The 26,673-nt window shown below is 39.2% G+C and overlaps 1 protein-coding gene across 1 annotated transcript in view; it reads right to left on the reverse strand.

The window, feature by feature from the left end:
- The window catches only part of SUCLG2 (succinate-CoA ligase GDP-forming subunit beta), a 124,864-nt gene extending 99,204 nt beyond the window's left edge, over positions 1 to 25,660 (reverse strand). Inside the window, exon 1 of the mRNA XM_034066533.1 lies at positions 25,548 to 25,660. Within this exon, the coding sequence (XP_033922424.1) occupies positions 25,548 to 25,631 (84 nt within the window). The 5' untranslated portion in view covers positions 25,632 to 25,660. The remainder of the gene's footprint in view (positions 1 to 25,547) is intronic.
- Positions 25,661 to 26,673: the final 1,013 nt, after the last annotated feature.

Genomic DNA, 26,673 nt, shown 5'->3' on the forward strand with positions numbered 1-26,673 from the left:
AATGTCTTGTGTTTAATATCAGACTGGCAAACTTGGCTTGAACTCTAAAGTCTATTTATGTGGTTTCATGTGCCATAAAAATATTAACGGTCTGTTAACATAAAACTTCATTGTTTCATATTAAGTATCCTTATTTACACTAAATTTTACTTATTTTTCCCCTATAAGATTATTTCTACCAATTCTAAGCATTTATTACAGCATCTCTAAGAAGAAAAACACTTGATGTGGAATTAGCATTATCTTGCATGAAAATATGTATTAATATATGTATTTTTGGTGATCTTTTGTATATGCTTAGTTGGTTGGACTACCAAGTATATTTTGTCAAGGATACTAGCACAAGCACATCAGCCATGCAATGTCAATAACAGCTGGAAAAGAATTTAATTCTCATTCTCAGCTTGCCAGTTTAGATGCTTTTGTGTGCATACAGTTATAAATACATATCGGGGATACAAAGATATGGCAACCTGACACACACAAAAAGACAACATTTGCTTGTCTTGACACTAAACATTGAATACAGACATTATAAAAGTCACAGGTTCATCACTGACAGATTTTAAGAAAGGACACATTGTTCACACAGGATAAATTGTTACAGGCAAAAGCAATAGTTCAGGAACAGTCACTGACTCCTGGCAATGGTATAATGGCAAAGGTGGAACTGACTCCTGCCAATGGTATAAACCCATTTTTGGGCCAGCAAAAGATGCTCTTCCCATATGGAAAGACAAAGTGTTGTTCCACTGGCAGACAGCCTGCAATCGATTCTTGGTTTCTCCTGAAGTAAGGAGCACAGTATGCAAGCTAGCACTATATATTTAGGTATGTTAAGACAGAGAGGATTATTTACTGTACTAATACTTTGACCTCTAACAGCATAATACAAAAATACTACCTAATACAGCTTCATACTGAAAACAAAAAAACCCTCTGTATTAAAATCTTTCAGTAATACAAACCCTCTTCACAATACTAGTTTTAAATGCTATGTTGTATCAAAAGCAAGCCTCCATCTGTTCCCATTTGCTTTGAAACACAGCACAAAAGATTGATGCATAAAAAAATAAACCCCCCACCTTCTGCAGCATGTAACCACATGTTTTCTGTAAGTGACTCCCACAGAACTTAAACAGTTACAAATAGCTCAGAATGACACATTTTAAATACTTTTAACCATAACCTAGTTATCATATTTTAGAAGAATAAAATGACATATTGCCAGTATGCCCTATGGCTATCTCCAATTGCACTATCATACAGCCACCTCAGTGCTTTGCATTCCTCCACGTCAGTCACAGACACAGTATGCTTACATTTATGCAATGCCTTCAAGCATAGGGTCAAAATTTAAAGTCACTTTCATAACTGTTGACATGCAATTTGTTTTCCTAGTGTAAGTTCTCCTGTTAGGCTCTAACACCTACTAATTCATGATCGTTTCCACAAACGGATTAACACTGAGAGCCAAGAGGGACCCTGCAGGTCAATTCTAATCTCATATTAAAAAAGACCAGAGAATTCAACCAAAAGCTGGTGCCAGAAGCCTTTCGTTTCTATTAAGCTTTTAGCATTACTGGAGAAAATACCAGTTTTATCCATGACAGTCATTAACCTTCTCACTTTTTTTTTTCTCTATAGACTACCTCATAACACTATTATTATGAGGACTTCAGATACATCATTACTGATACATGCACATAATCAATACATATACACATATGCACACTGAGGAGAAGCACCACCTGAATCTGCACAGGCAGCCAGGAGTCTATTACTGTGTTATGCGATACTACCCTAACCCTAAAATACATTTCCAGAAGCCCCTCTCCCTTTCAGCTATAAGCAGCAAACGAAAGAACAATCCAACCGCAATCAGAAGCCAACCACATTTGTGGAGGGAGGGAGACAAAGAAGGAGGAAAAACCAATACCAATCTTTACTGGACTAAATGGCTTTCAGCCATTCCGCTCTAGTTAAAAATTGTATCTGATGTGCACACTCCCCCCTCAAGGCCTGCAGCTACAACAGGAGCACATCTACAAAGAGATTTCTCAATGCGTCTCTCTTGAGCAACAAGGAATTTACCAATCCGGCTTTCAGGGCTCAGAAAAATAAACTCACACCTCTAGTTAAAGCAGACCGACTTATACCAAAACAAACCAACCCATCAATTCCAATTTAAATCTGAAAGGAAGAAACCTTGATTTAAATGATTATATTCTAATTCTGGTTTTGTTCTTTCCAGAAGAAAGCCTAATTCTCCCTAACTGGAAGTTAATGTGAAACGAAGGGTAACTCTGTGCCAAGTTTGACAGCACATTTTTTCCTCATCTGTTATACATTTATGAAACCTAGAGATGCATTTATTTGTTCTTATATTCTTTAATCTTGTATTTACTAGAAGACAAAACATATTTGAGACAGATGTCAAACTCATCTTGGATAGAATTAAATAAATACAGAAAACAATGTTAAAGCTAATGCATTAAATAAAAAGCTGAGTTACAAGTTTTACTAAGGATTTCTCTTAGGTATAGGAGCATGTTTACTTACAATTTATTTTTCTTATGCCTACATGTGTTTATACACAACTAACTGGTTTATATAAGGATTTCTACAGCTCAGTAATACAGCTGACAAAATTTTGGTCACTGGTTTTATAATTTGTAATAAGAACAAGTCTTCAAAACAGCTTCTATTCATCATTTAAAATAGTAAATCAGTTTCATATGTATATATTATTAAGTTGAGCTAAATAAAACAGAAAGGAAAAATATTCAATTTATCCCAGGGCAGACTTTGTGTTGCTTCAACATAACTCCTTTTCATATGTTCTGCTAGGTAGAAATTAAGTAGTTAAGGAACCTGCAATGCAGCACTGTGTGCCAACTGACATCTCCACCATTAGTTCAAACCAGCAAGGCTCAAATAATAAAATCCTTTAAGGACTCTCTTAAGTAATCTGGACTGCAAAGGGTCACCACCTAATAAAGGCCACCAGTGGTAACTAACAACATGTGACAAATGGAGAGCTCAGGCCACTGCAAGAAAAGCAACCAAAGCCCTGTTTGTTTTATGAAGAGAGGTCATCTCCAGTGCCACCCATCTGGTGTGTTGCACTCCAGCGTTAACTCAGCTCCAGCCTAGTTAATGAATAAAGCAAGCCTAACAGCTCCAACGGGAACCCGCAATGAACTCCGTTCCCAACCACCCTCTTGGCTGTTACAGAAGCTTTTGATATATATCAGTTTTACAGCTTGAAAATATTAACTCAAACTGTTCCATCGGGATGTTCCAAATTATTGCTGAGATGTTAATCATATTACATATAGATACAGTGCATTTATACATAAGCACGTGGAGATAGGTCTGTTCTCTTATAAAATGACAGTTAAGATATTAGGATAATTGATATTAGGATAATTATTATTAGGATATTATGAGAATATTTACTTCATTAATTAGGAACCAGGCAGGTCTGAAGAACACAGAAATGAAGTAAGAGAATAATTCATTTGAAAGAAGGGTGATGAAACAAAGCTCTGGCCAAGAACTGCTGGCACAGAAAAGCAAAGCTTACAAACTTAAGGCTAGTAAACATACATTTTTTCTCCTCTGCTCTGGGTGGCCATCTTTCTGAGTGCCAGCTGAAGACTTTCAATCAAGACCTTCCACAACAGACAAACTCTGGGTTGTGAAAGACCTACCCAATAAAATGTATTAGTACAGCCTACCACTGTATACAGGAGCACAATGTATTTTAGAAACCAGATGTGACAAAGTCTGTATTAGAAGTCTGAAGAGCAAGAACATAAAGACCTTGCTTTAAAGCACTCACAGTATACATACCATATGTCTTGAGAAGAGCTGGCAAAATAAAGCGGTTACAAGAGATGAAATAAAGCAAAAGCTTGGAATCTGTGGAGACAACTACTCTTCCAAGATCATCTTAAAAAATCAAATATATATGCAAATATATGCATTTTAGACTTAAGGCACACACACACACACAAAAAGTGACCACGAGATGTTAGAAATGGGAGCAAACAGATGATTCCCTGAGCTAATTCCCAGCTCATATCTATCTGGGTTGCAATAAATCTGTATCTGAACGATTTAAAAGGGACAGCGATAAAAAGAATTGGATGAAGAAGTACAAGAATCTTGAAAAATCTTTGCCAGATGAAGTTCCCAAACCTCCCAAATTCATTTATACCAAGCACTCACAATAATTCCAGGTAGGCTTCAAAGAGCATAAATTTCTTGCGCATCATAAATCGCCACACATCCTTCAGATTAAATATACAGCTGAGACTGATCATAACAGTGACACTGCACAAAGGTCCAGCCCTAAGACAGCCTAAGCAAGAGTTTAGGAAGTTTTGAAAGAAAGCTATCTCCCATACTTAGTCTCCTACAGGCAGCCTTAATCCATCCTTTCCCCTGAAACTTATTAGGAAGCCACTTCAACATGGTACACTAGTGTCATGTGTCTTTGTATTAACTCTGTATTTTCCCACTCTGCAGCATTATTCTTGTCAACTATTTCCCTGCTCTCAGCAGCATTCAACAGCACTGCTGGTTTCACCAGTGCAGTCCTGTCCTGCATGAAAAGACAGACTGAATAATTTGGTTGCAAATTACCATCAGAAAAATAATTTCAATCTGAAAGGTGCTGGGGGGGAAGCAAGTAAAAGGAAAATTAAGCACACGGAAGCAAAAGCTACCTTTTAAGGATTTCTGTTCATTATTGATTCTTGCCACCTTCTATTCCCAACTTATTCCCTGCTTGAATACTTTTATCTCCTCTCCTTACACGCTAGTGGGAAAACCATGAAGGAAATCAGGATGCATCTCTGGGATCCTCCCACGCAGCTTTGTCTACAGTTGAAACACAGTATGTTCCAACAGTTTAGATGTATCTGTGTTACATCTGTTTGTTTCTTGCAAGGTTGCACTGGAGTACAAGGAGCACATTCTGCCCTGCCAGCCTGAGAAGAGGACACTGGAAACACTTGGACTTCAGTAAAACCTGACTGCCTATGTGACATTCTACGTTTCATCTTTGTAAGAAAATAGGCAAGAATGAGTACATTTTCAATTGGTGGCATTTTTCTGTTATCTTAAAACATTCTTTTCTAACAACAAAAAAGTTTTAAAACATCTTACTAAACTTACACACATCATCACTGTATATACTCCTTAACCTTGAATAATAACTTGTCAAGCTCTGAACAGCCCAAAGAAGGGCTGTGGGTTTAAATACATTTTTCTAAACCTTTTTTTAGTGGCATTTTATTTCTATGCATGTTAGCTACAGTTGCTATAACAAAGGAAAACTTAAAATCACTCCAGTGAGCCTAAATGAAAATTCAGACAATATGTTTTCAGAGAATGGAATAAAGAACACTTCAAACTAAAGAATTTAGTCATTTGAAAGAAAATTCTTATTTAAAGGCTAAAATAAATATTATTCATGGCTTTGCTGTAGACTTCCAACAGATCTATTACCACAAGAAAAAGAAACAGCTTTCATGTGAACTCTTTATATGTGTTGTGTATTGATATACACATTGTAGCTGGAGAGCAGCTCTTGTTGGAGATTCAGATATGCCAGGTAAGTTGAAAGCTTTGGGGTTTGGTCTTTATTTTAAATCACAAACAAGCTTTAAGAATAAACCATAAATAAGCTTTAAGAATAAATCATAAATCTTATAAAAGATCATAAAACCAATATCATTAGTAACTTATAATTTATTAATCACATTTTAAAGAGAAATCAAATTTTTCCTCATAAGATATTGCTTAAGATTAAATTTCTAACGTAAGTACTTATCAAAGAGATTAAATATATTTAAATAGGACTCTATTACAACCGATAAAATTTCCTTAGAGCTGAAAACAACATCAAGAATCCCCAAATTCAAGTAAGTGGAATGAAAGGCCTCAACTGAACGATAACATGAAGTGAGATGAAGGCAGGATTATTTAATCAAGTACAAGTTTCACACTGGATTCTGTCCTGCTGGGTAGAATTATGTGACGTTTTCCAAATGCATAAAGATATCACTGGGGTTCAGCTATAATCCCCCTTCCCTTCTCCAGCCTCTAAGATTTTTGTTACCCATCAGAATCATACTAATATGGATCAAAAGTCAGTAGAGTGACAAGGATTTCAGAAAACTACTGTTATTAGCAATTGTGTATTTGATTCTGAAGAAGCTTTATGTTCAATGTACTACTTCATATAACTACATACCATGTTTGGTCCAATTGCATATGTACAGTGTCATTAAAATGAGTGGCATGTGCAAGTACCTTTTTTCTGAGCATCTTAACAAAGCCAGGTATTGCATAACTGTATCAGTGGTTTATTGACTATTGCTAGAGAAAAAGCTGATTGTTCATGTAACCTGCATAATCTCTTATTTACCACCTTTTTGTCCATTCTTTTAATATAAAATGCTAAGTGCTCTCCACAAATAATGCATTTAAAGAGTTGTTGCATTATTCTTCTGCTATTCAGTTTGCCAATTTTTAAGATGTCACATGGCCACAAAAAATAATCTGCACTATTTGAATAATATGGGCTAAACGATAACAACACAGTTAAACAGGAGTAGAACTACAAGTACATTTTATAGCAGAAATCTGCTTCAATGTAAGTAAAAAAAAAACAACACCAAACAGATTTAGAAAAACACTGCAAAGAAATGTCTCTGTCCTTATGTATGCAGCATTAACTACTCTGATGTGCAACATCTTTCAGATGACCCAGGAGGAATCTTTTGAGTGCTTCCTTTTGAAAGAAGAGAAACACACACTCATAAACCCAGGAGAAACTGCCTTAACCTATTCACCAAGAAGGTTACAAATTGCATGTTAAGTACTTCAGCAAAACTGCTCAGAAATAAATGTTCCATATAACCACAAAACAAGAGCAGTAACAATAAATGCAAGCTTCACCCAAGCAGCTACTGATTATTTCTTAACTGAACATACATGCTAAGTATTAGCTCAGTATAATGTTTTTTCACTCTTTGGCCTGCCTGCCTGCCTGGTAAAGCCTCTAATGTTGGCTCCAAGATGGATGATTTCATATAAATATTGATGTACAGCATGTATGCAGCAGGTACCAAGCAGTGTCACAGGTAAGATAAACAGACAAGCTAAGCAGACAAGCTTTAATAAACAAACAAGCAAAAAACACGATGGTGACATGTACACACATGAAAAAAATCAGTGGCTTCTTGAAGCTGATCCAGCTCACAAGCAGCTGTGTCAGTAGAACAACTGAAGCTTACGCTAGGAACATCATTAGCCAGCAGTATTACCAGCACTGTAACTTTGCACTTATCTTTCAACTCATTAAGTTACAACTATAAGAAAGTATTCTTCCAAATAGCAAAATAAAATATTTTTTTAATATATTACAAGGGCTGAAGAGGGGCTCTCACAGGCAGATACCACTTACCTGGAGAATTCTGACTGTTAAGCACCACATACTCTTTTTAAAGATGAATGACTCACTCAACTTTCTTCTGTAACAAGTGTATGAAGAAACTGTTAAAAAGAAGAACTAAAAGGTCAAGACTGACAAACAACTGAAGAATCAAATTACAGTCTCTATCACAACCAAGACCTTTTGGTCTTAAAAGAATTAGCTTCAAAAAATTTTGTGCCATTTCATGCCCAATTCCATATGGAATTACGTTGGCTAAGCGTCCACAACTAAGTATTTGTCCATATTGAGCTCACTAATCATGTTCAGACAATGTCATTTAAAAAAGCCATAACCTTAAACACCTGTTTTCTCTCAGCAAGTCTCTTCAGGTCAAATCTGTACTTCTGGAAAATGACAAATAATTCTAGCTGAAGAAAGAGAATCCAGTGATAATCAGCACTATTAAAGAAAACAAACCCAACAACAAAGCCACCACTAAGCAAATTTCTGGGATAACTGAACATCCCCTGACACATCTATATAGTTTGAACAGCTCTACTGTTTACATAAAACCAGCTTAACACATTTTACCACATGACTGCTCAAAGGAAGATACACTCAGCAACATCCAGCATTCCCTTTCCATTCATAGTATGAATGGAAGCCAGTATTAACATGAAACAAAGACAGATCTCTTAAAAGCACCTGAAAGTAAAGCTGGTCAAATAAATGCATACCACTTTCTTCTCAATCTGCTGCTCCACTGAAGTAATGTAGTTGTAACTATGCTAATAGACTCTGCTCCGGCTCATCTCTGCACGAATGCAAATTACGTGTCAAATATTTACAGTATCAAGTAGTATACATCGGGTCTATATTGTAATGGTTATACTGGAAATAAGTCAACTAGAGAGAAAACCTGTGGTGTTCATGGGAAGATCTTTTAGATGGGTTTCGTACCCAAAATAAAATTGTTTAGTGTATCCTACATAAAAGAATCTAACCAAAACAAAATATCTATTTGCTCACTCAACACATTCGACAGTATTCCAACTCATTCAATTTGTGCTCTCTGACCTGTAATAGAATTCCAAGAGCATATGAAAGAAAATAGATACACAAAGATGACAGCAATGAAACAGCACACCATTCATCAGTGTAAGGAATAAACCTTTATTGTATTTATTGACATACAGCTCCTGTAATTGACAAAGTTGTAGTAGAAGTTCCTATCGAAAAGGAACCATCAAAAATATAACTAAATGGCAAACCTTCCTATAAACCACCGCAGGTACAGGCACATTTTATTAGGTCATATACTTGAAATGCACCACATAACCCACTGCAAACAAACTAATACACTTACTTCAGTTTACTGGCAGTGTTGATGTAAAGAATAAGTATCCATAGAGTTAGTCTAACAAGAAACAAAAATTTGCAAGAAAAGGCACTAAACAGACAAAGTTTACCACAAATCTAAGTCATGGAAAGCAAACACAGATTACTACATTTTGTTCAGTATGAAAGCAAGTATTTCAAGCATTAAAGAAAATGGAAAGACTTATGGTAAAACTCATCAGCTATAAGACCTGTCACGTTACATCAAACCATGCATCCCCTTAGATGCAAAGATGATTAATGCCACATCCCTATGGGTATATTATGAAAAACAGGACAGCAAATATGATGTTTGCTACCACAAACCAGTAGTTTTAATCTTCCAAAGCAGGATTTAGCGTCCAGAGCATCCTATTTAAAAGCCACAGTACAAACCATCTTCCTTCAACATCCCAGGTTGCCCACTTTAGACTGGATACAATATGGCAGTGCGGTCCCTTTGGTATCAGCAAAGACCAGCAGTTTCATCCAGCACCTAGCGCTATGAATGATCCACACTTCTGCAATACATGTATAAAGAATAAAACTGATTCTGTGAGCTAGTTTAGGAAAAAGTCTTGAATATTTTCCTGACAAAAAACAGAGTTTCCACGCTTTTGCCCACAGCAGTTAGGAATTGCTTATTTCTTCTAGTTTGTATCAAAACACTGTACGCAGCTTTGATTTTAAAAAACATTTGATTTTAAGATCTCCCACAGGTACAGCTGAGGATCGATGATCTTAAGGTCCTTTCCAACCCTAACTATTCTATGATTCTATTTATTCCTTCAAATGCAAATTAATTTTTAACTGAATTAAAACAAGGGCAACATACAAACTGGTTAACAGTTCTAGTTCCAAATTTCTTACTTAAACTACACCATACAAAATATCTTGGAGAGTAAAATGCAGTATGTCTTGGAGAAAAAGAAAGCATCACATTCCCAGTTCTTTAAAAGCTACAGCATTTTGATCAATAAACTGTAGCAGCAAGTTACTCTTTTATACCACTGAACCATATACTCACTCTTCAGTACAAGTGAAATCTGTTGCTGCAATTGTTGAGGTTTATGTAACACCCAACTGCAAAAAAAGTTATAAAAAAACACAATCCCCAACCATGATATATGCCACTACATCATTGTTTACTAAAGATAGACAGCATGTTCTGGTGGGTAATCATTACTATTCCCAACAGCTATATGTTTCTTTGAAACAAGATGGCTATGTTAAATAACTTAACGATTTTCCTCATGTGCAGGAAAAAAAAAAAAGTAGAACTGGGGGCTTGGTTATAAAGGGAAGTATTATTAGGATTTTTACTGTTATAATGGTTATGAAAATTAGACTCAGACAAACAGTTGAAAGGATGACCAAGAGCCTGGAAAGTGTAAGTTTCATTTACACAAACTTCAACAACTTCAAAAGCATGAAACAGGCACCCACTTCTGCTCAGAAGTCCATCTTACTGAAAACCTACCCATTATGTCGAGTGATCAAACCCAGTTAGCCCTGCTGAAATTAAATCCTAAACTGGACTGAAGGAGAAGCATAGCAGATCATCCATAGGTAGCTTGGGGACATCTTGACAGCAGCACATTAGAGCAACTGACCAATTGCTCCCCACGTGCTTCTGCAGTCTAGGAAAGCTAGCACTGTGTTACACCAGTCTGCCTTGTGCAGTCTCCCAGCCAAAGCTAAAACCAGTTTACATTTCATCACCACTCCCCCTACACATTGCTGATATACCCTCACATGGCTATATAAAAACCTAAACCAGCCAAGTGCTTTGTATGACTTGGTATTAGAAAAAGTCATTACTGCAAGGCTGTGGTTTCCATTTCTGCTCAGATGACCTGGAGGCAAGCTGCCAACACGGTTCCCTGGCTGCTCCCTCCTATGTCCTCCCTCATGTCCTCCAGGCCTCAAGTGGAGCTAACCCAGCAGAAAGCTGTTTTGGCTGCTGACTCCATGACTCAATCACAAGGGGACCAGATAAAGACAAGAACCAGTACAAGATACACCAGCAATGCTGCAATGAGGACAGGACCACTGGTTCTGACCATGCCTGCCCTTACCCACAGCCAGCAGACACACCAGACTGTGCTGCCTGTGGCAAACCAAGCCTGGGGAAGACAACATGAAGCCACATGCTCAACGAGACATTTCCTTCTAAAGTAATTACTCAAATTCACTGCAATTCATTGTAAAGAACAGCAATGTTACAGAAGAGCTCTAGTTCAGAAGTCTACAGTTTAAAATAAACAAAGTTTTTTTATTTTTTTCTATATTATTTGTGTCTCCATTTTAATTCTAGTTAATGAAATCAAAACAAACGCTTAGTTAAATCTTCCCCTGAAGACCTACACATAGTTCAAGGAAACACCAATTTCTCTTGTCATGTTGCAAGGTTCCTTTAATAGGAGTCACTGCAAAACAGAGATAGGAAGGCAGGAATCACAGTGCAGCACAGCAGGAAACATCAAGTTGGTGACAAACATCAAAGAAATGAGTTTTCTTGAGCTAGTAATATGTCAATTTTAGAAAAGGAAGAGAAAGTACTTTTCTCCCACCACCAGGCAGCAGTGATTATTCTAATGCAACATAATAAGGCAAGGATATGAACTACAGATTACCTGCCTGTACATAACAGAGCATACCAAAAACTAATACATGCCAGTTGACATCACTTGTCTGTTGAGAAGTAGGCAGTCAAGAACTACTAACAGAATGAGAATTTGTTTAATGATTATGCTAATTTTACTGAACTCTTGTTAGACAGATATACAGGCAGTATTGATGAGTTCCATAAGGCTTTATAAGTATGGCTGAATTGTTTCAAAACAAATTAAACCAGAACATATTGTACACTATTTAAAGGAATACTAAAAGCCAGTGGTGAATGAATCTTCAGGATGAGCTCTCTGAATAAAGCACAAGTTTTCAGAACTGTAAAGATCTACAAACATACCGCTGCAGCAAAAAGTATCCCACTTATTCACACTTATGTGCATGGGAACCTGCACCCAGGGATTCTTACCTACAAACACAGGTGAGAGAATGTGCCCATCTGGCATACAAGTGTTAGCACTTTACAAACTCTTGCAGAGGCACATGCTGAATTGGGCATGTGTTAACACAGGTCTGCTCTAAGAGGCAGAGACTGAGAAACTGAGAGTACACACCAGCTCCACTGAGCTCACCTGGGCAGAGGCTGAAGAGCCTGCATTAGGGACACTGAGGAATGTGCTACACTGCTATTTCTACACAATCACCTATTGTCCCTTTTTGTTATTACTAATAAAATCTAACCTATCTACAGGAATAGTATAGTAAAAGATTGTCCATCTGCGTATTTAGTGCAATGCAATGTGGCCCTGAAAACAAAAGCAGCTGTTAAACTTTCAACTTGTAATTTGTCTTCACTTGTGCTGGGGCTGCATGCAGGTCCTCGTTTTATCTCCTAAGATCTGTAAGTTCCTAAATTGAGAAGAAAATAGAAATTGGTTTGGGGTTATTTCTTCACTCAAGATGAATCACTACAAGCAATATCTGTCAATTTGTAATCATTTATTCATACACAATTTACATGAGAAACAATATTACTTTCTCTTTCAAAATCAGGTCTTGCCAAAGGAGTTTTATTTCAATATTGTCATAGACATGAACTGCAACCGATTTCAAATAAATAACTACAAAAATACTCTGTATATGATATGGCCATGTAAGCCATGCTTCTGGTTTTTAAGGAGAAAATACAGAGACAGAGCAGACTGCAGCGGGATGCAGTTCTAGTCAGAATCAGAAGGTCTGACATTCATGTGTAATACAGGCCAGTGCAAAGAAGCAAGATCCTACAGAAACCATTTAGAAAAATAACAGTTTCAGCCTCAACCTGAACAGCCTACCCTGAATGTTAAAATTAACCTGGGAGAGTGACTGATTTAGCTAAAGAAATAAACCTACTGGAACTGACCCCAAAGTCAAGTCATGAATCAAACTCCCTCACTCTCCCCAGATTTCCTCACTGAAGTGGGTGAATCTTCCTAAAACTCGCACACCAGCTGAACTGCCAACTTTGCAAGATAACTGGATCTAAAAATATGTGGTTCCATTGGAGCTTTTTAAGATTAAAATGCAAAAGCTATGACTGCGGGAATTGCACATTTCATCCACTACCTCAAAATTAATTCATTAATAAATACTCCAGAGGATCGACCTCTTCCACACCTCTAAACCAACATTCCTGCCACTAAAAACTGTATTTAACTGTAATAACATATTAACCAATATGCTATTTGTAAACATATAATGATACTTCAACACCCTTATTTTTGATTCAGCATTTTCTTTCCTCACGCAGTGGTGGAATCCCTTGGCAGGGAAAGAGAAACATCAGGAGCACGTCCATCAGTTCTGAAGTGGCTTGATGCTGTCAAGGATTTCTTTGCATTATTTATCTCTTTCATTAAAACCTATCTTCTAAATATTTCCACAGTGAGTCCAACATGAAATGGTACAATTCTGCTGCGCTTTAACAAATGCCACAGAAACAGAGAAGGACTCCAGAAGACAGCATTAGGCTCACATATTATAAATGGTTCTGAAACAAAGGTTTACAAAGCCATATTGATTGATTTAAAAAAAAAGGAACAGTCTCCATCCAGGAACCTTTCCCTTTCACCTAAGCCACAGCAATATGCACATGAAAACCACTAAGTTTTAGAAGCACCTCAGTTATGTCTTGGATATTTCACACTATCACAGATAAAAGAGTAAGGATTATTTAAACTTTGCTAGTCTCTTAGTAAATGTGCTCAGGATGGAAGTGGGGATGAACATCCTGCACTATTTTAACAAAACTCTTAGCAGTTCTGAATGTTCCTGCTAGCTGTCTACTGCAAGAAACCCTTTTATTTCAAGAGTTCCCAAACATCTCCCCCCATAGGTTTCTGTCATACTGTGTTCTTTTGATTTTATCTTGTACTCCTCCTTGTCCTTTTATAGTCAGTCTGATTGCAAACTGATTGATCCCAAGCTTAACCTCTGCACTCCCTCAGAGATGATGCAGCATGGTGTGATGCTCCTATACTGCAGAAGTTATTTGGGTCATTAGCTCACAGAAAAAAAAAACAGGAACTACACAATTCTCTTCCAATTTGCCTTTAAATCACATTTATAAACTCAGCTTTCTGATTTATCCTTCTGTTTACTTCTCATGCAAGGAAGCAGAGAAAAGAATGAACTTGAAGCAAGTCTTTCACTCATTGCAGATTTAAAGTCTCCAGTAATGATTATAGACTTATTTACAGCTTGCTTACACACAGGGATTTTGACAGCTATTCTGTAAATACACTCTCCTACTCACTAAGCTCCATTGTAAACTACCAGGAACATGCACAGGGTCATACTTGAGCTCCTTCTGTCATCCTTATTCTCCTTATCTCAGAAAGCCAAAATGTGAGCCCTCAAGATCCTTGTGCACCACAAGGCAGATCCTACCAGCTACCACCTGGATGATCTTTTTGGGCATTTGTGGATATGGTCTTGTGAGGACTATAGTCCTCAAAAGTAAAAGAGAAGATGGTAGAAGAATGTTGTCTTGAGCAGTAAGAACCTGACCTCAATATCCTATTTCCCACACCTTGCCAGTCTATTGTTCAGCAGTTGTTCCAGCCAGGCTGCTAAAGACCAGCAGCCAAATTAAGCAGGACATAGCCAAATCCCCAACAACCTGCATCCTGCCATTCCACCCAGAGGAGTTTCAAGGTCTCTATTTACATACAAACACCAAAATATAAATCCCTGCAAATTAAGTGACAGCACACTTCTGACGCTGAGAAGTTCCCTGATGCATTCTGCTTAGCGTTTAAAGGCTGACTGAGCAGAGCCGGGTCTACTCCAATCCCACTAACGTTCACCTGAGCAGTGCAAACCCAGCCACAACACTGCAGGCTTCATATTCCATGTGATTACAGGAAAGCTTTCTGGTCGGAACAGCATGCCTAAGGTCACATAACAAACAGGATGTCAAGTAAACAGAGCAGCTTGCACAAACACAAAGCTGCTAGTCCCTTCAAAGTGGCAAACACCCCCCATTTGACTCAGAAAGCAACTGCAAAACTCTTTTCCCTAGCATTCTTTAACTAAACTTCAGCAGACTAAAACAGTATTAAAAATGCTTATTGTACATCCATATGTGCCCAAGAAGATTTATACTTCAGAAATCAATTTTCAAAGCCTTTGCTTGAGTAAAGGAAACAAGAGTATGAATTCACAGATTCTGCTTTTGTCAGTGTGCTAGCCACCAGTAGTTCTGCTTTGCATTAGTAATTAATTTTAGTCAAATTATGTTCATTTTGCTTATTTAAAACTTCAAAGCTTTAGGAAAAGCATACTTTCCTGACCTAAAAAGTAAGGGCTTTGAAGTATCTGATGAAAATAAACTCTCTACCATACACAACTGAATAATCAGCTGCAGAAAATACCATAATATATTCCCTGCTTTCGCAAATGAAAGGAGATGGTTAGTGATATGCACCATGCATTCAGAGACTGAAATGAGCTATCTTCTCCACATAAATCAGAAATACGCTCTTATTTTAAGTATCTAGAGGGGAAATTAATAATTTTGTTCTCATCTGAAAAACTGTTTAACTTCATAATTTTTTACAGGATTAAAATTGTACTTTTATGCAACTGTGAAGAAATGCTTTATATATTAAATATAACCAGGAAAAAATAATTCTTACATTTTACCACCAACCTCTGCTTTTCAGAGTAACCCCACTATCAATTTGTGTAAATTGCATCCTAATTTAAGCTTCCTGAATCATTAGGAAACTCAAAACATGGTCAACAGCTTGATCAGAAATGCTTCTGAGCTCCTGTCTCAAGTAAACATAACTATTGGAGCAGCATTTCATGCCTACCATACCCTGGAAGAACACTTTTTCAAGTGGAAGGAGTTACAGGTATTTTAAGAAAAACAGCAATAAAATGCCAATTTAGACAATCTGAGCTCCATTTCTCATCACAGAGAAGCAAATAAGAAACATAATCACATTTTTTTTATTCCAACTCTTTAATACTTGAAGTCAAATCATGATAATTTCCATGCTACCTAATTATGTCATCACAGAAGATTATGAATTTGAGCACTAAGCAGCATAGCACTCCCAAGCCACAAAAATGCAAATGCCCACAGCAGTGGAATAAAGAAATACAGAAAAGGATCTACAGAAACAGTTCCACTGCATGCCTAAGTCACAGCTGGTTTACCACAATGGACTTAACAGTTTCTATGCTGGAAGCACCAAAAAAACCCTACTTGTATGCAACTTTTGTTTAAATAGGAATGCTTCACACCTTTTATTGTTAATAAATCTTGCTTTTAATTTGACCATTTGATTTAGACTAAAAGCAAACTCAAAAGTAACAGACATACAGGAGGAAGACAGCCTTCTGGCTGCTTGGGCAGAGCTAGGGAAAAACCAGAAACCCCCACAGAATAATTGATGAAAATAAGCCTTTAATAGGAGGCCAAAAGTCATAAACATTTTTCCTTCCTTTGCAGGTAAGTTCTTTATTAAATAATTTCTCCATTATTCACACTGGAAATTCCCCCTGCTGCCATGCTCAAATCTCAAAGCAAGCCTAGGACACCATGAGCAGCATCATATCTTCATCATCAAAGACTCTGACCTTAAAGGGGATTTCTGCATTTCTAACATCACCAATCAAACGCTTCCAGGCAAATAACAGCCTATTTCAAGTCATCTCTAAAACAAAGCAATCTCTGATTTCTAGCTTTCTGGAAATGCAGGCACATCCACTGCCTGTGCTCGGCCATGCGGAATGACTGAGACTTGCCGATATGTGGAAGCTGGGTGTACAATAAAAGCTAATCAGTGAGCAAAGTGAGTAGGGGAGAGCAATCCTTCATCAGAAGCATGTTCGTCAAGTAGCTCCTTAAAAACACTACCTGCCTGCCAGATGGTAACATTAATCAGGCACTAAGTGAGAGAGGTCACCAGCAAATCCAATGTCAACACAAAATGGCTACTTGTAAGGACAGCAAAGTAATGAACAAAGCCTTCAGCAGCCAGTCGAAATCCAGTCTGTGACCAGCCAGAACCCCCTGCACAAGGTGGGAAGTGACAGCTCTGCAGGGTCAGAAACTCCCAAGTGCTCCTCCAGGCCCTGGGCTCCTCTGTGGCAAACAACAGGCAGGCCATCCCATCTCCACTTGAAACCTCCCACTTCTATAGGAATGGCCTAAAAAACATCCTAGGCAACTAGCTGTGATGGATGTTTTTTCATACTATCTCTGTTACTAGACTGTTAAAGGAATAATATGTCTCACAGAGGTCAAGGACATAAGAACATGCATTTTACTTTTTAATCACAAAATCTCATCTCACTCGACAGATGTGTGGTGTGCGATACCTCTGCACCAGTAGAGGAAAACACCAGAAAATGGCCAGACAGTACAATACACAGAGAACTTAAAACTCATTTCCCATCTGACAGACTGAAACCTCTGCCATGTTTTTGTCACCTTGGATAGACTATCAGGAAGCTAGAAGATTCTGAAAATGGACTGACCAAAATAACCTCTCCAATACTTCTACAGAGAGGAAAAAAAAGTCAAAGTATGTATAGTTCTGAATGACACTGATAAACTCAGTATAACGTACGGCCTGACTGTATGGAGGGAGAAGAAGGAAAAGGAGGTTAATCCAATGGAACAGAATATCCAAGCTAAAAAGATGATGGCATTACTTCACTGATTAAGGATATTGGGAATATTCCTAGCCTTGTTCCTAAGTGCCTTATTACAACCCATGCTGCATCCATCAAAATATACACTATCCACTGCGTTCCCTCACTACAAAGCCAGTCATCATACCAGAGAAGGCTATAAGATCAGCCAAGCACTTCCCCTTCATAAATTCAGGCTCCCCCAGTCTTCACATTCCCAACCAGCTCTCCTTTGTTTCTATGTGTGATGTTCAGTAGTGCATCCTGTTTTCAGCTCCTCAGTCATCTGCCCTGGGAAGCTGTTATCAACAGTCTCCAGTAACCTCCTGGATTACTTGATTACTTGATCCCTGCTGCACCATCACTCCAGCAAATACGGGACCAAACAAAGCCCCTTGAGGACCACAGTGTGCTACCATGAGGCTTTTTACAGTCACCTGAAGTTTCATCTAGTTCTTGTTGATCAACCTGTCTGTAGCAGACATGTAAATACTCACGTGCCCTCTAATCCTGACCTCAGACTCTCAGCTGGGTCATCAACCTCCCTAAATAGAGCTCCATGCGTTCCAGCTGCTCTCCCACGTAACCTTTCACATCATGTTTAAAGCAAGCTCTAAATATCAGTTTCTTTATTCCCCAAATTTATGGCACTACTTTAGACTACTTTAATCTGAGCCATTTAACTGAAAAACAAATGCAGCCTGAAACTCTGCACGAAAGAATTCAATTAAAGAGATTCACTGTTTCCAATATGCTTGGAGTGGCACAGTTGAAGAAGCTAGAAAATTTAAGGGGAAATAAATTTCTCATGCCATCTTCAGACCTTTAGCAAGGAGTATGCTGACAATAAAAAGTATATGATTGCTTTTAATGGCCCTTTCATCTATAATTATTATAAATATACATATCTTTTACCTATGTCTATCATTGTTATCTTTAATTTGCACATAAAACTCCTCCTATAAGTTGGATTTCCCAGACATTTTTATACCACCTTTTCTTTCTTTTTGCACAAGGCAGTAACTGCTTTCTTGGCTGCCACTAAATTAGCAGATGTCAAATTAAACTGTTCTTTTGTCCACAGATCCCTCACAGGAAGATCTCAAAAAAATGATGAAGTTCCACTAGTAATCCATGCCTGGTCTTTAGTTTGCAGCTTCATATTTTTTAGCCAAAAGTCTTGGACAAGCAAACCTAGCAATCATGATCAAAAATCTCACTTAATTCTCCATAACTGACTATTCCTACAAAACTTCTGCATCTTACAAATAATTTAAGTGGACAAGACTTAGACACTAAAGGTAAAGCAACTACAATAAGAATGACCCTCTCCTCCTGACCCAAATTGAGATGATGGTCATTGCTTATATTCCTCAGGGTCTATCTACTCCTGTAATACCTTTCCATTTTTCATCTTTCCCAGTTATTGTTATGAACTTGCTTATTGTTCCTGAAGTATTCTAAAGGCACACTGCACAAATGGGTGTTTAAAGTTCTGCTACCCATGCTCCCAAAATAGCCATCCATTTTCAGACAAACCAAATTTCCATCTACAGTTTAATCATTAAAAAGAAAATAAATCCTTTTGTTCCAAATCAAATTACTGCCCATAGAGGTATTCTGCCTGTTCCACCTTCCTTAAGACAAACAGCCAAATATATTAACTCCAAATGCCTAGGCACTTTATATAGTCATATCTCCACCCTACAAACACAGAAAGCACACTGCGAAGTCGCAACATTTCTAATGATTCTTCTATAGCCTAATTTAGCTGATAAAGATGTGCACATAACCTTTGGTCCTTCACTTGCGAAGAACACGAAGCTATGGTGCTTTTTATTGCAAAAAAAGCCAAAACCCAAAATCCAAATACTTAATTATACAAAGATACAAATGGTAGAGGCAAATTTCAACTACTTTGCTCTCTAGGGCCAATCAATAAAGCACTATGCAGCAAACCAAAATGCTGTTCAGAACACCCCTTAGGGCTGGAGCATATGCACTAAGGAGCTGCTTTCCATCTTTTTAACTAGCTGCAGGCAGCATGCTCTAAGAAAGGAATCTTTCCCTCAAAGTCTTGTTGCTCAAAGTGTAACGGAGACATGAAATTCCACAGCTAAAGAACAGTTTCTTAACTCAGGCAAAAGAAGCGACCTTTGTGCTGTTCTTTAAATATGCCCGATGCAGGCTGGTATTTTTTCAGGAGGTTAATCTAATGGTAAAATAATAATGAAAACCAACACCTCGCAAAGATTTTGAGAGAAAAGGGGGATAAGAAGTCATCAGGTGTTTACAATGCCTTAAAATCTGCAATGTTTTCTTGAGGCTTCAAACTGCAGGTACAGAGCAAAGGGAAAGCAGATAAGCTCCCAGGCTGTCTCCTTCCCTGAAATGACACCTGGTATCACCAAGAACCAAAGTGATGGTCACTTGGCCATGTCACAGGCCAACCCCATCAGTTACCTCCAGTTTTCCCGATGCTTCCCATTGTCTAAGCCATCAAAACTACCCAGAAATAGAGGCTCAGATCTGATCCAGTGACCACACAACATGTCCCAGGGCACATACCCTGCACGTACAGCCACTAAAGCCTTGGACCACCATAGAAAGAAAACATGCAACTCAATTTTGGGATACAGACACTTGTAGTTTAGGAAACCTATGAGCAAGCAGAAAGAGACCAGAAACATGTAATTAAAAAAAAAAAAGGTCTAAATCTGCTCAACAAACCAGCACCTTTTAAACAAACAAGACAAGAAAAGTGAAACTCAAGAACTTTCATTTACTGAATATATTTTGTGCTGTCAGTATAAAATTTTAACTGGAGATACAAAAAAGTGTTCCAACAAGTAAGTGCAAATACTTGCTGGTTTTTCAATTCCTTCACAGTCAACATTTAGCCACTAATTATATAAGATATCATGAAGGCTTCAGCATACAGTTTAGAATCTGTTTTAAGTATCGTTCATGCAACAGAGACTTCGACAGCATCTATTCAACAGCACAGCATAACTACACTATTAAGGAATTTTTCACAACAGTCAATCCTAATTTCTCTTAGTTTCATAGCTACTCCTGCTGTGTTATCTAGTTAAAATAAGATCAGTGCCCAGTTATTAATTATGGATCAATGTTTAATTACCAGCTCCAAAGTTACTGTCATAATCAGTTGCATAGATAACGTGATTTCTATGTCCTGCGTTTTATTAAAATGCTATGGAGTGGGGTAGAGCTGAGGATACAGCAAACTGATTCACAGATGGCTATAAATTGGCTTTCTCAGCAGAGACTATTAAAGAAGGGAATTTTCTACAGAATATCCCTAGGGTACATGCTCATGCTGCAGATTAGAGTCTCAAATATGCTCAGAAAGACTGCGTGGTCAACAGTAACAGAAAGAAAATAAGTCTATCAGTTGGGGTTAGGTCATCCTGGAACTGTGAGGGAGTCCCCAGAAATAAAGAGGGGGAGAATCATATCTCTAAGCACTATATGACTACATTTCAAATTTTTGCTGAAAATGAATCTTCCAAAGAGGAGAGGGGGAAATATAGCAGAGAAAACATTCACTTCTAAGAAACAACCAAATCCCAAGTGCTTCTAAACCCTCATCTCACTTTTCTGTTTTCCCAGAAGAGCCTCAACATCTTCACACATTCTTCATAGCATCCTTGTTGGCAGCCATCAGCCAGAAAGACCAAATGAAAGCGTGAAGAAAAAAAAAACCTGCCACACGCATTGACAGCATTCCAGAGAAAAATGGGAGGAAACAATCACTCAGATACCAGTAAAGAAAACACAGAGCTTGTCAACTGACAATTTATATAGTGCCTCAGGAGGCAGATCAATGAAAAAAACATTTGCTTTTACAGCAAAAACTTTAATGAATACTAAATATACCCAAGCAAGGTAAGGAGTCTCTTTGGAGGAACTGCTTGGGAGTTCAGATGGAGGGCCAGGTGGAAGAGTTTACTTACCCACAGCCAGGTTCAAGACTGCAGGTGCTGCCGCTAATTCTCAACCTAATGCCATATACATGAAAGCTGTCTCTTCTTACCTCATTAGCCGTATCCCCTGATTATAACTACATGAGGTACAAAGAAAGGTAAATAACTACAGCAGAGCTTTTCTACTTCAAGATAAAGCAGTGAGTATCTGTGCCAGAGACAGACTGCTCCCAAGGCCCAAGTTCCAGCAGTATAAAACTAACTGAAAAAAAAAAATTAAAATTAAAATAAAAATCACAGTTTGGGTTGTATTTGTTTTCATTCCCTCCTTTTATTTCAAAAAAGCATCCAATAACCATGCGTTTAATGGAACTGCCAGGGAGGAGTGGGACAAACATCTGCTCCTCTTTGGCATTTCAGTTTTGTCTAGAGTTTGAAGAGAGCTTTCCAGTCATTTGGTTTAAGTACCTGTAGAAAAAACTGTCTGTGAAAGTCTGTAGGCTTAAGTATTTCCTGCTTCTGAATGTGAAATCCTAAAAATGACAGCAAAACTGTCAACCAGAAAAAGCCAAACAGGGAAACAGTCTGAACCTTCAAGAAACTTTCAAGAACTTAACACAAAGCCAAGAAAAAGTAAGACTTGGGCACTGAAGTAGCTTCTGAAATATTGAATTAAAAGTTATTTTCAGTAATGCTTTCTGTTGCATGGAAGATCATTAAACTCCCAGCTGATAGCTTCTTCACAACGACAGAACTTTCCCTGTTCAGTATTAATGAGGCTTTTTAGGTACTCAAGCCTAAGAATCGAACACATCTGCAGTGAGCAACCTTGTACAGATCCCTATTTTTAACATATATAGCATGCAGCAGATTTTGTAACAAGAATATTGTTTAATTCAATCTTCCCCCCTCTCTTCTTTAAAAACAACTTTCAACAGCCATGAAATTTGGAAATGTGTCAGCAGGACTGAGGACAGTTTTGAAGGCCAAGACAGGGTCACACAACGCAGCAGCGATCTGCTAACTTCGAAAACTGAAGAGTTACCTTAAGCACTTTTTCTTCTATGATTCTGATTTAATTGTTCCTCATTTATATTCATCACTGAAATCATCTGCATCTGAAGCTGTTCTGAAAACAGCACTCTCCCAGAGGGCCCGATCCAACTCCCATTCAAATAAACAGCCTTCAATGGAGCCTATTTGTTGCTAGCCAACAAGATTGAATTCTGCTGCAGAGTGGTCCCCGGAGCGTTTGTCACAGCTCTTTACAAATATTGCTGCGGTAAGAACAGGTCTAAATACACTTGTCCACATGCACCACAAACAACTGAAACCTATTTTTTATCTTTTTGAAACATTTGGTCAGAATTAAACTCCAAAAGCACAAAGAACTGAATCTCTCAATATTAAAAAGAGTAAAAAATGTCCAACAGTTATAAAAAGGTAAAGAGCCAACGGGAAAGCAGAAGGGCAATAAAATATTTTCATGTGATAGGTTCAAGTACCACTTATTCCACTCCTAAAATTAAGTTGCACAGAATGTTTCATGTGTAGATTATAATGATATAGCATACAACCAACTTCTCAAAAAGCTTGTTTCAACACAGCTATGAACAACATGAACATAAATAATAAATTAATAAGAATTATAAGAAAGTTTGAACAATAAGAAGAAATTTTGCAATAGATAAAGTGTGCAAATGCCAACAGTAAGTGATGAAGAAGATTATGAGGAAAGATTTTAAATCTCACCAAGCATCTACTCACGCAGGGTTACCAAAACAACAAAGACATACATTTCCTGATTATACCCTCACCATATGGAAGGCCCCCATTTGTGAAAAGAACAATGTGGCAGGCTCGGAGGGCAGGTTTTGTCAGTTTATGGTAAATAAATAAACAAGCAGTGGAACTTCTGGTCCAACTTAAATAGGGAATGATAAAAGTGAGAAAAACTCTCAATGAAAGGGCTCTCCTGCTCTTCAATGCTTTACCCTATTTGTAGGACAGAAAACCAGACTCCAGCTGATGAATTTATCTGTAATTTGAAGTCAGACAGTGGAAGATTAGAACATTTTTTTAGATGGGAATTGTATAATGTAACACTGTAAAAATTAAGACCTATCTACAGCAAAGTGTTATACTTTGAATTTAAGATCCTGATTTGTTGTTACACAGTATCGATGTTGTTCTTGAAAGTAGTCTACTTGGAAAGCACAGATCTTGGGAGATGCTCTCAGTATCTGTCAGCCTTCAGAAACAGAATAATAAAATGTGATTTATAATACAAGTTCAATACCTGTATTTCACAAACAACACACAAAAAATGAAGTTTTCTAAAAAGTTGGCCACCTTAATATCCCAAGAACACTCTTCAGAATCTGAGCTGATACCCAGTGATTTCAATAGGATGCCTCATGGGATCACTCCATGCTTTGTGATATGACAGAACAGAGCACGAACTTCTAATTTCCACCTGCACCTCAAATCCCCACTGCAGTGCCAGGTAAAGACCGAGCTTGGAACTGAGCTCAACCTTCCATGCTTCACTCTGAGCTGACTGCTCAGACAGTGCTCCACACTCAAGCCATACAAATCCCCCCACATGAGAGCCCTACAGGAACAGCAGGGACACATAAAAATCCAGGGAGGTTACTTCTGAATGCACTCTTGCAGGATCAGTGTCACTTAAACCACGATGGCAGGAATGCACCTTCACCCATGTAATGTACATGCACCGAAAACTGTTGGGCTGATAGGCTTGCTTAGCAACATAAACAGAGTTAAGTATGTATGCATACAGACAAATGTATGTATATGCACACTTATGTGTATGGATATATACATAACTTTCCTTCTGTGTGTGCGTATATTAAACTGACATGCACTAAATGAACTAATCAATTGCACCCTTTTCACCATTAAAAAAGGAAAGCTGGGCACAAAAGATATAAGACCGAGCTAGCTAACATCCTCCAGGTTAAAAGATAAAGCACACCGAAGCAGATGCACAATGTAAGTTAAGCTCAGCAGCAAGACCAGGCTTTATACAACAGCTGCCCCATGCAGCCACACACGGGCAGCAGTGCCTGCAGAGCAGAACCAACCAGAAACACATCTTGTTTGCTCCAGAGGCTTTTGCTTCTGGGAAAATACTTATGCTTAGAAGCATTAAGGAAAGCAGATTCTCCTGCTGATAAAAAGACAATATAAAGAGGCTGGTTGCCAAAGGCACTAGAGCCAAAATGTCCGTACCTCATTTTAGCACAGCGTACCTGCTGCTGAAGTGAATAAAGAACTGCTATACCATGAGAGAGCCTGAGCCCTTCAAAAAGGCCCATTTACTCTTTCCCATCACACTTCTGAGATTCAAGACCACCGGGAAGACACTTATGACCGGCCTTTCTGGGTAAGCAGAACTGTGGTCCAGCACTCCAGCCTGACCTCAGCCACCTCCACAGTGCTGCCACCCGGAACGGGGTTAACTAAACGGTATTAGATCACACACGGCATCCCCTACTTCTGCTGCTGCAATAATCAAACGTGCTCTCAGTTTCAGGGACAGGGAAGCTTTCAGAGCTGGCGCTTCAGGTCACGCTTCGGCCAGACCTGGCACCGCCTCTGCCGCGATCGGCCGGGGCCACCCGCTCCGGTTATCTCCGCCGCCAAGAGCACCGCGCTGCTCCGGGCTCAGCGCATCCTCCAGGCAACACACCCGGACAGCAGCCTGAGCTCCGCCAAGGCGGACAGCGAAAGGGCTTCCTCCCGTTGCGAGCCTCGCACAGTGGGAGGCTGCGAGTGGTGGGGGGGAGCCCCACCGGCCGCGGGGGAAGAGCGGCTTCGTGGGGGGGGGGGGGGGGGGGGGGGGGGGGCGGAAAGCAGCGGCTGAGCGGCCGAGGAGCTGGGTGACTTCTGAGAGGCTCCCCAGCGCTGCTGCTGCCCTCCCTCTGCACCTGAGCCAGGAACAGGGCTGGCGGGATGCGGCGGCCGGGGCCGGGCTCACTCACCGGGAAGCTGCCCCGCAGGCGGGCGGATCTCAGGGCCAGGTCCCGCAGCACAGCCCCCGCCTGCCCAGCCAGCGGAGCCGCCATCTTAACCGCGCCGCGTGCTCTCCCGGCGACCGCTGTCTCCGCCCTGCCCCGCTCTCCGGGCGGAAGCTCGGCGGGGCCTTGAGGCGCCCACCCCGCCGCAGGGGAGGAGAGGGGACGGGCGTCGGGGTCGGGGCCGTCTGCGGTGGGGTCCCGTGAGGACATCTTGGGGTAGGGTGTGTGGGCGGGCCGGTGAGAGGGAAGGATTTGGGGTAACCGTGCTGAGCGCATCTGGGTGCGGGCACAGCAGCGGACAGCGGTGTGCGGAGGGGATGGGTAGTGTGAGGTGGAAGCCTTGAACTGCTAGAAGCGCTGCGTTGGCTGGTTTGCTTTCTTCCTTTTTGCTTTTCATGACTAAAAGCCCTTTTTTATTTAATAGGAAATGTTAAATTAACCCAAGCTAACAAGCCCTAATAAGGCCTGCTGGGATCCAGCTGACTCTTCGTGGGAACTTTAATCTGAACTCCACAAAATGCCTCTATTCGTTCTTTATCCCCAGGTTAGTTAAGGCCAAAGCTGAGATGCTGAAGTCAGGCCCACATGGGGGACAGTGCTTAAGGCTAGAGCCCTGGTAACTCATGACTTATCACATAGATACCAGACTACCATATGAGTTCCCAATCTGAGCTATGGTTTCATGAAACTGAGTCCTAAAAGTGAGAGCTGTGAAAATCATAAAATGGTTTGGACCTCAAGATCGTCAATTATTCCATCCACCAGGAATTACTTAAGCGCTGGTGTGGACACAGGTGAAACAGTCTGATGCAAGCTCAAGAGTCAAATGGTCTTTACAGCTACAGTCTCTATGTGGCCCTGCTGAATATTTCTGTTTCTAGTTAATGTATGCTCCAGATAATCCACCTACAAGTAATGGAGAGCTGACTTTAGCTTATGCAAATTGCTAGTTAACAGTGATGGTTTGGGGGAAAAAAGTACAAAAATTAAGGAGTAGATGAGATACCCTTGCACTTTTACAAAGGTTCATATAAAATTCACCTATATTGAAGCATGCACAGTTTACTACTATATCAGGCATTAGTTATGG

This window comes from Melopsittacus undulatus, chromosome 9, assembly GCF_012275295.1.
Source record: "Melopsittacus undulatus isolate bMelUnd1 chromosome 9, bMelUnd1.mat.Z, whole genome shotgun sequence".
NCBI lineage: Eukaryota > Metazoa > Chordata > Aves > Psittaciformes > Psittaculidae > Melopsittacus > Melopsittacus undulatus.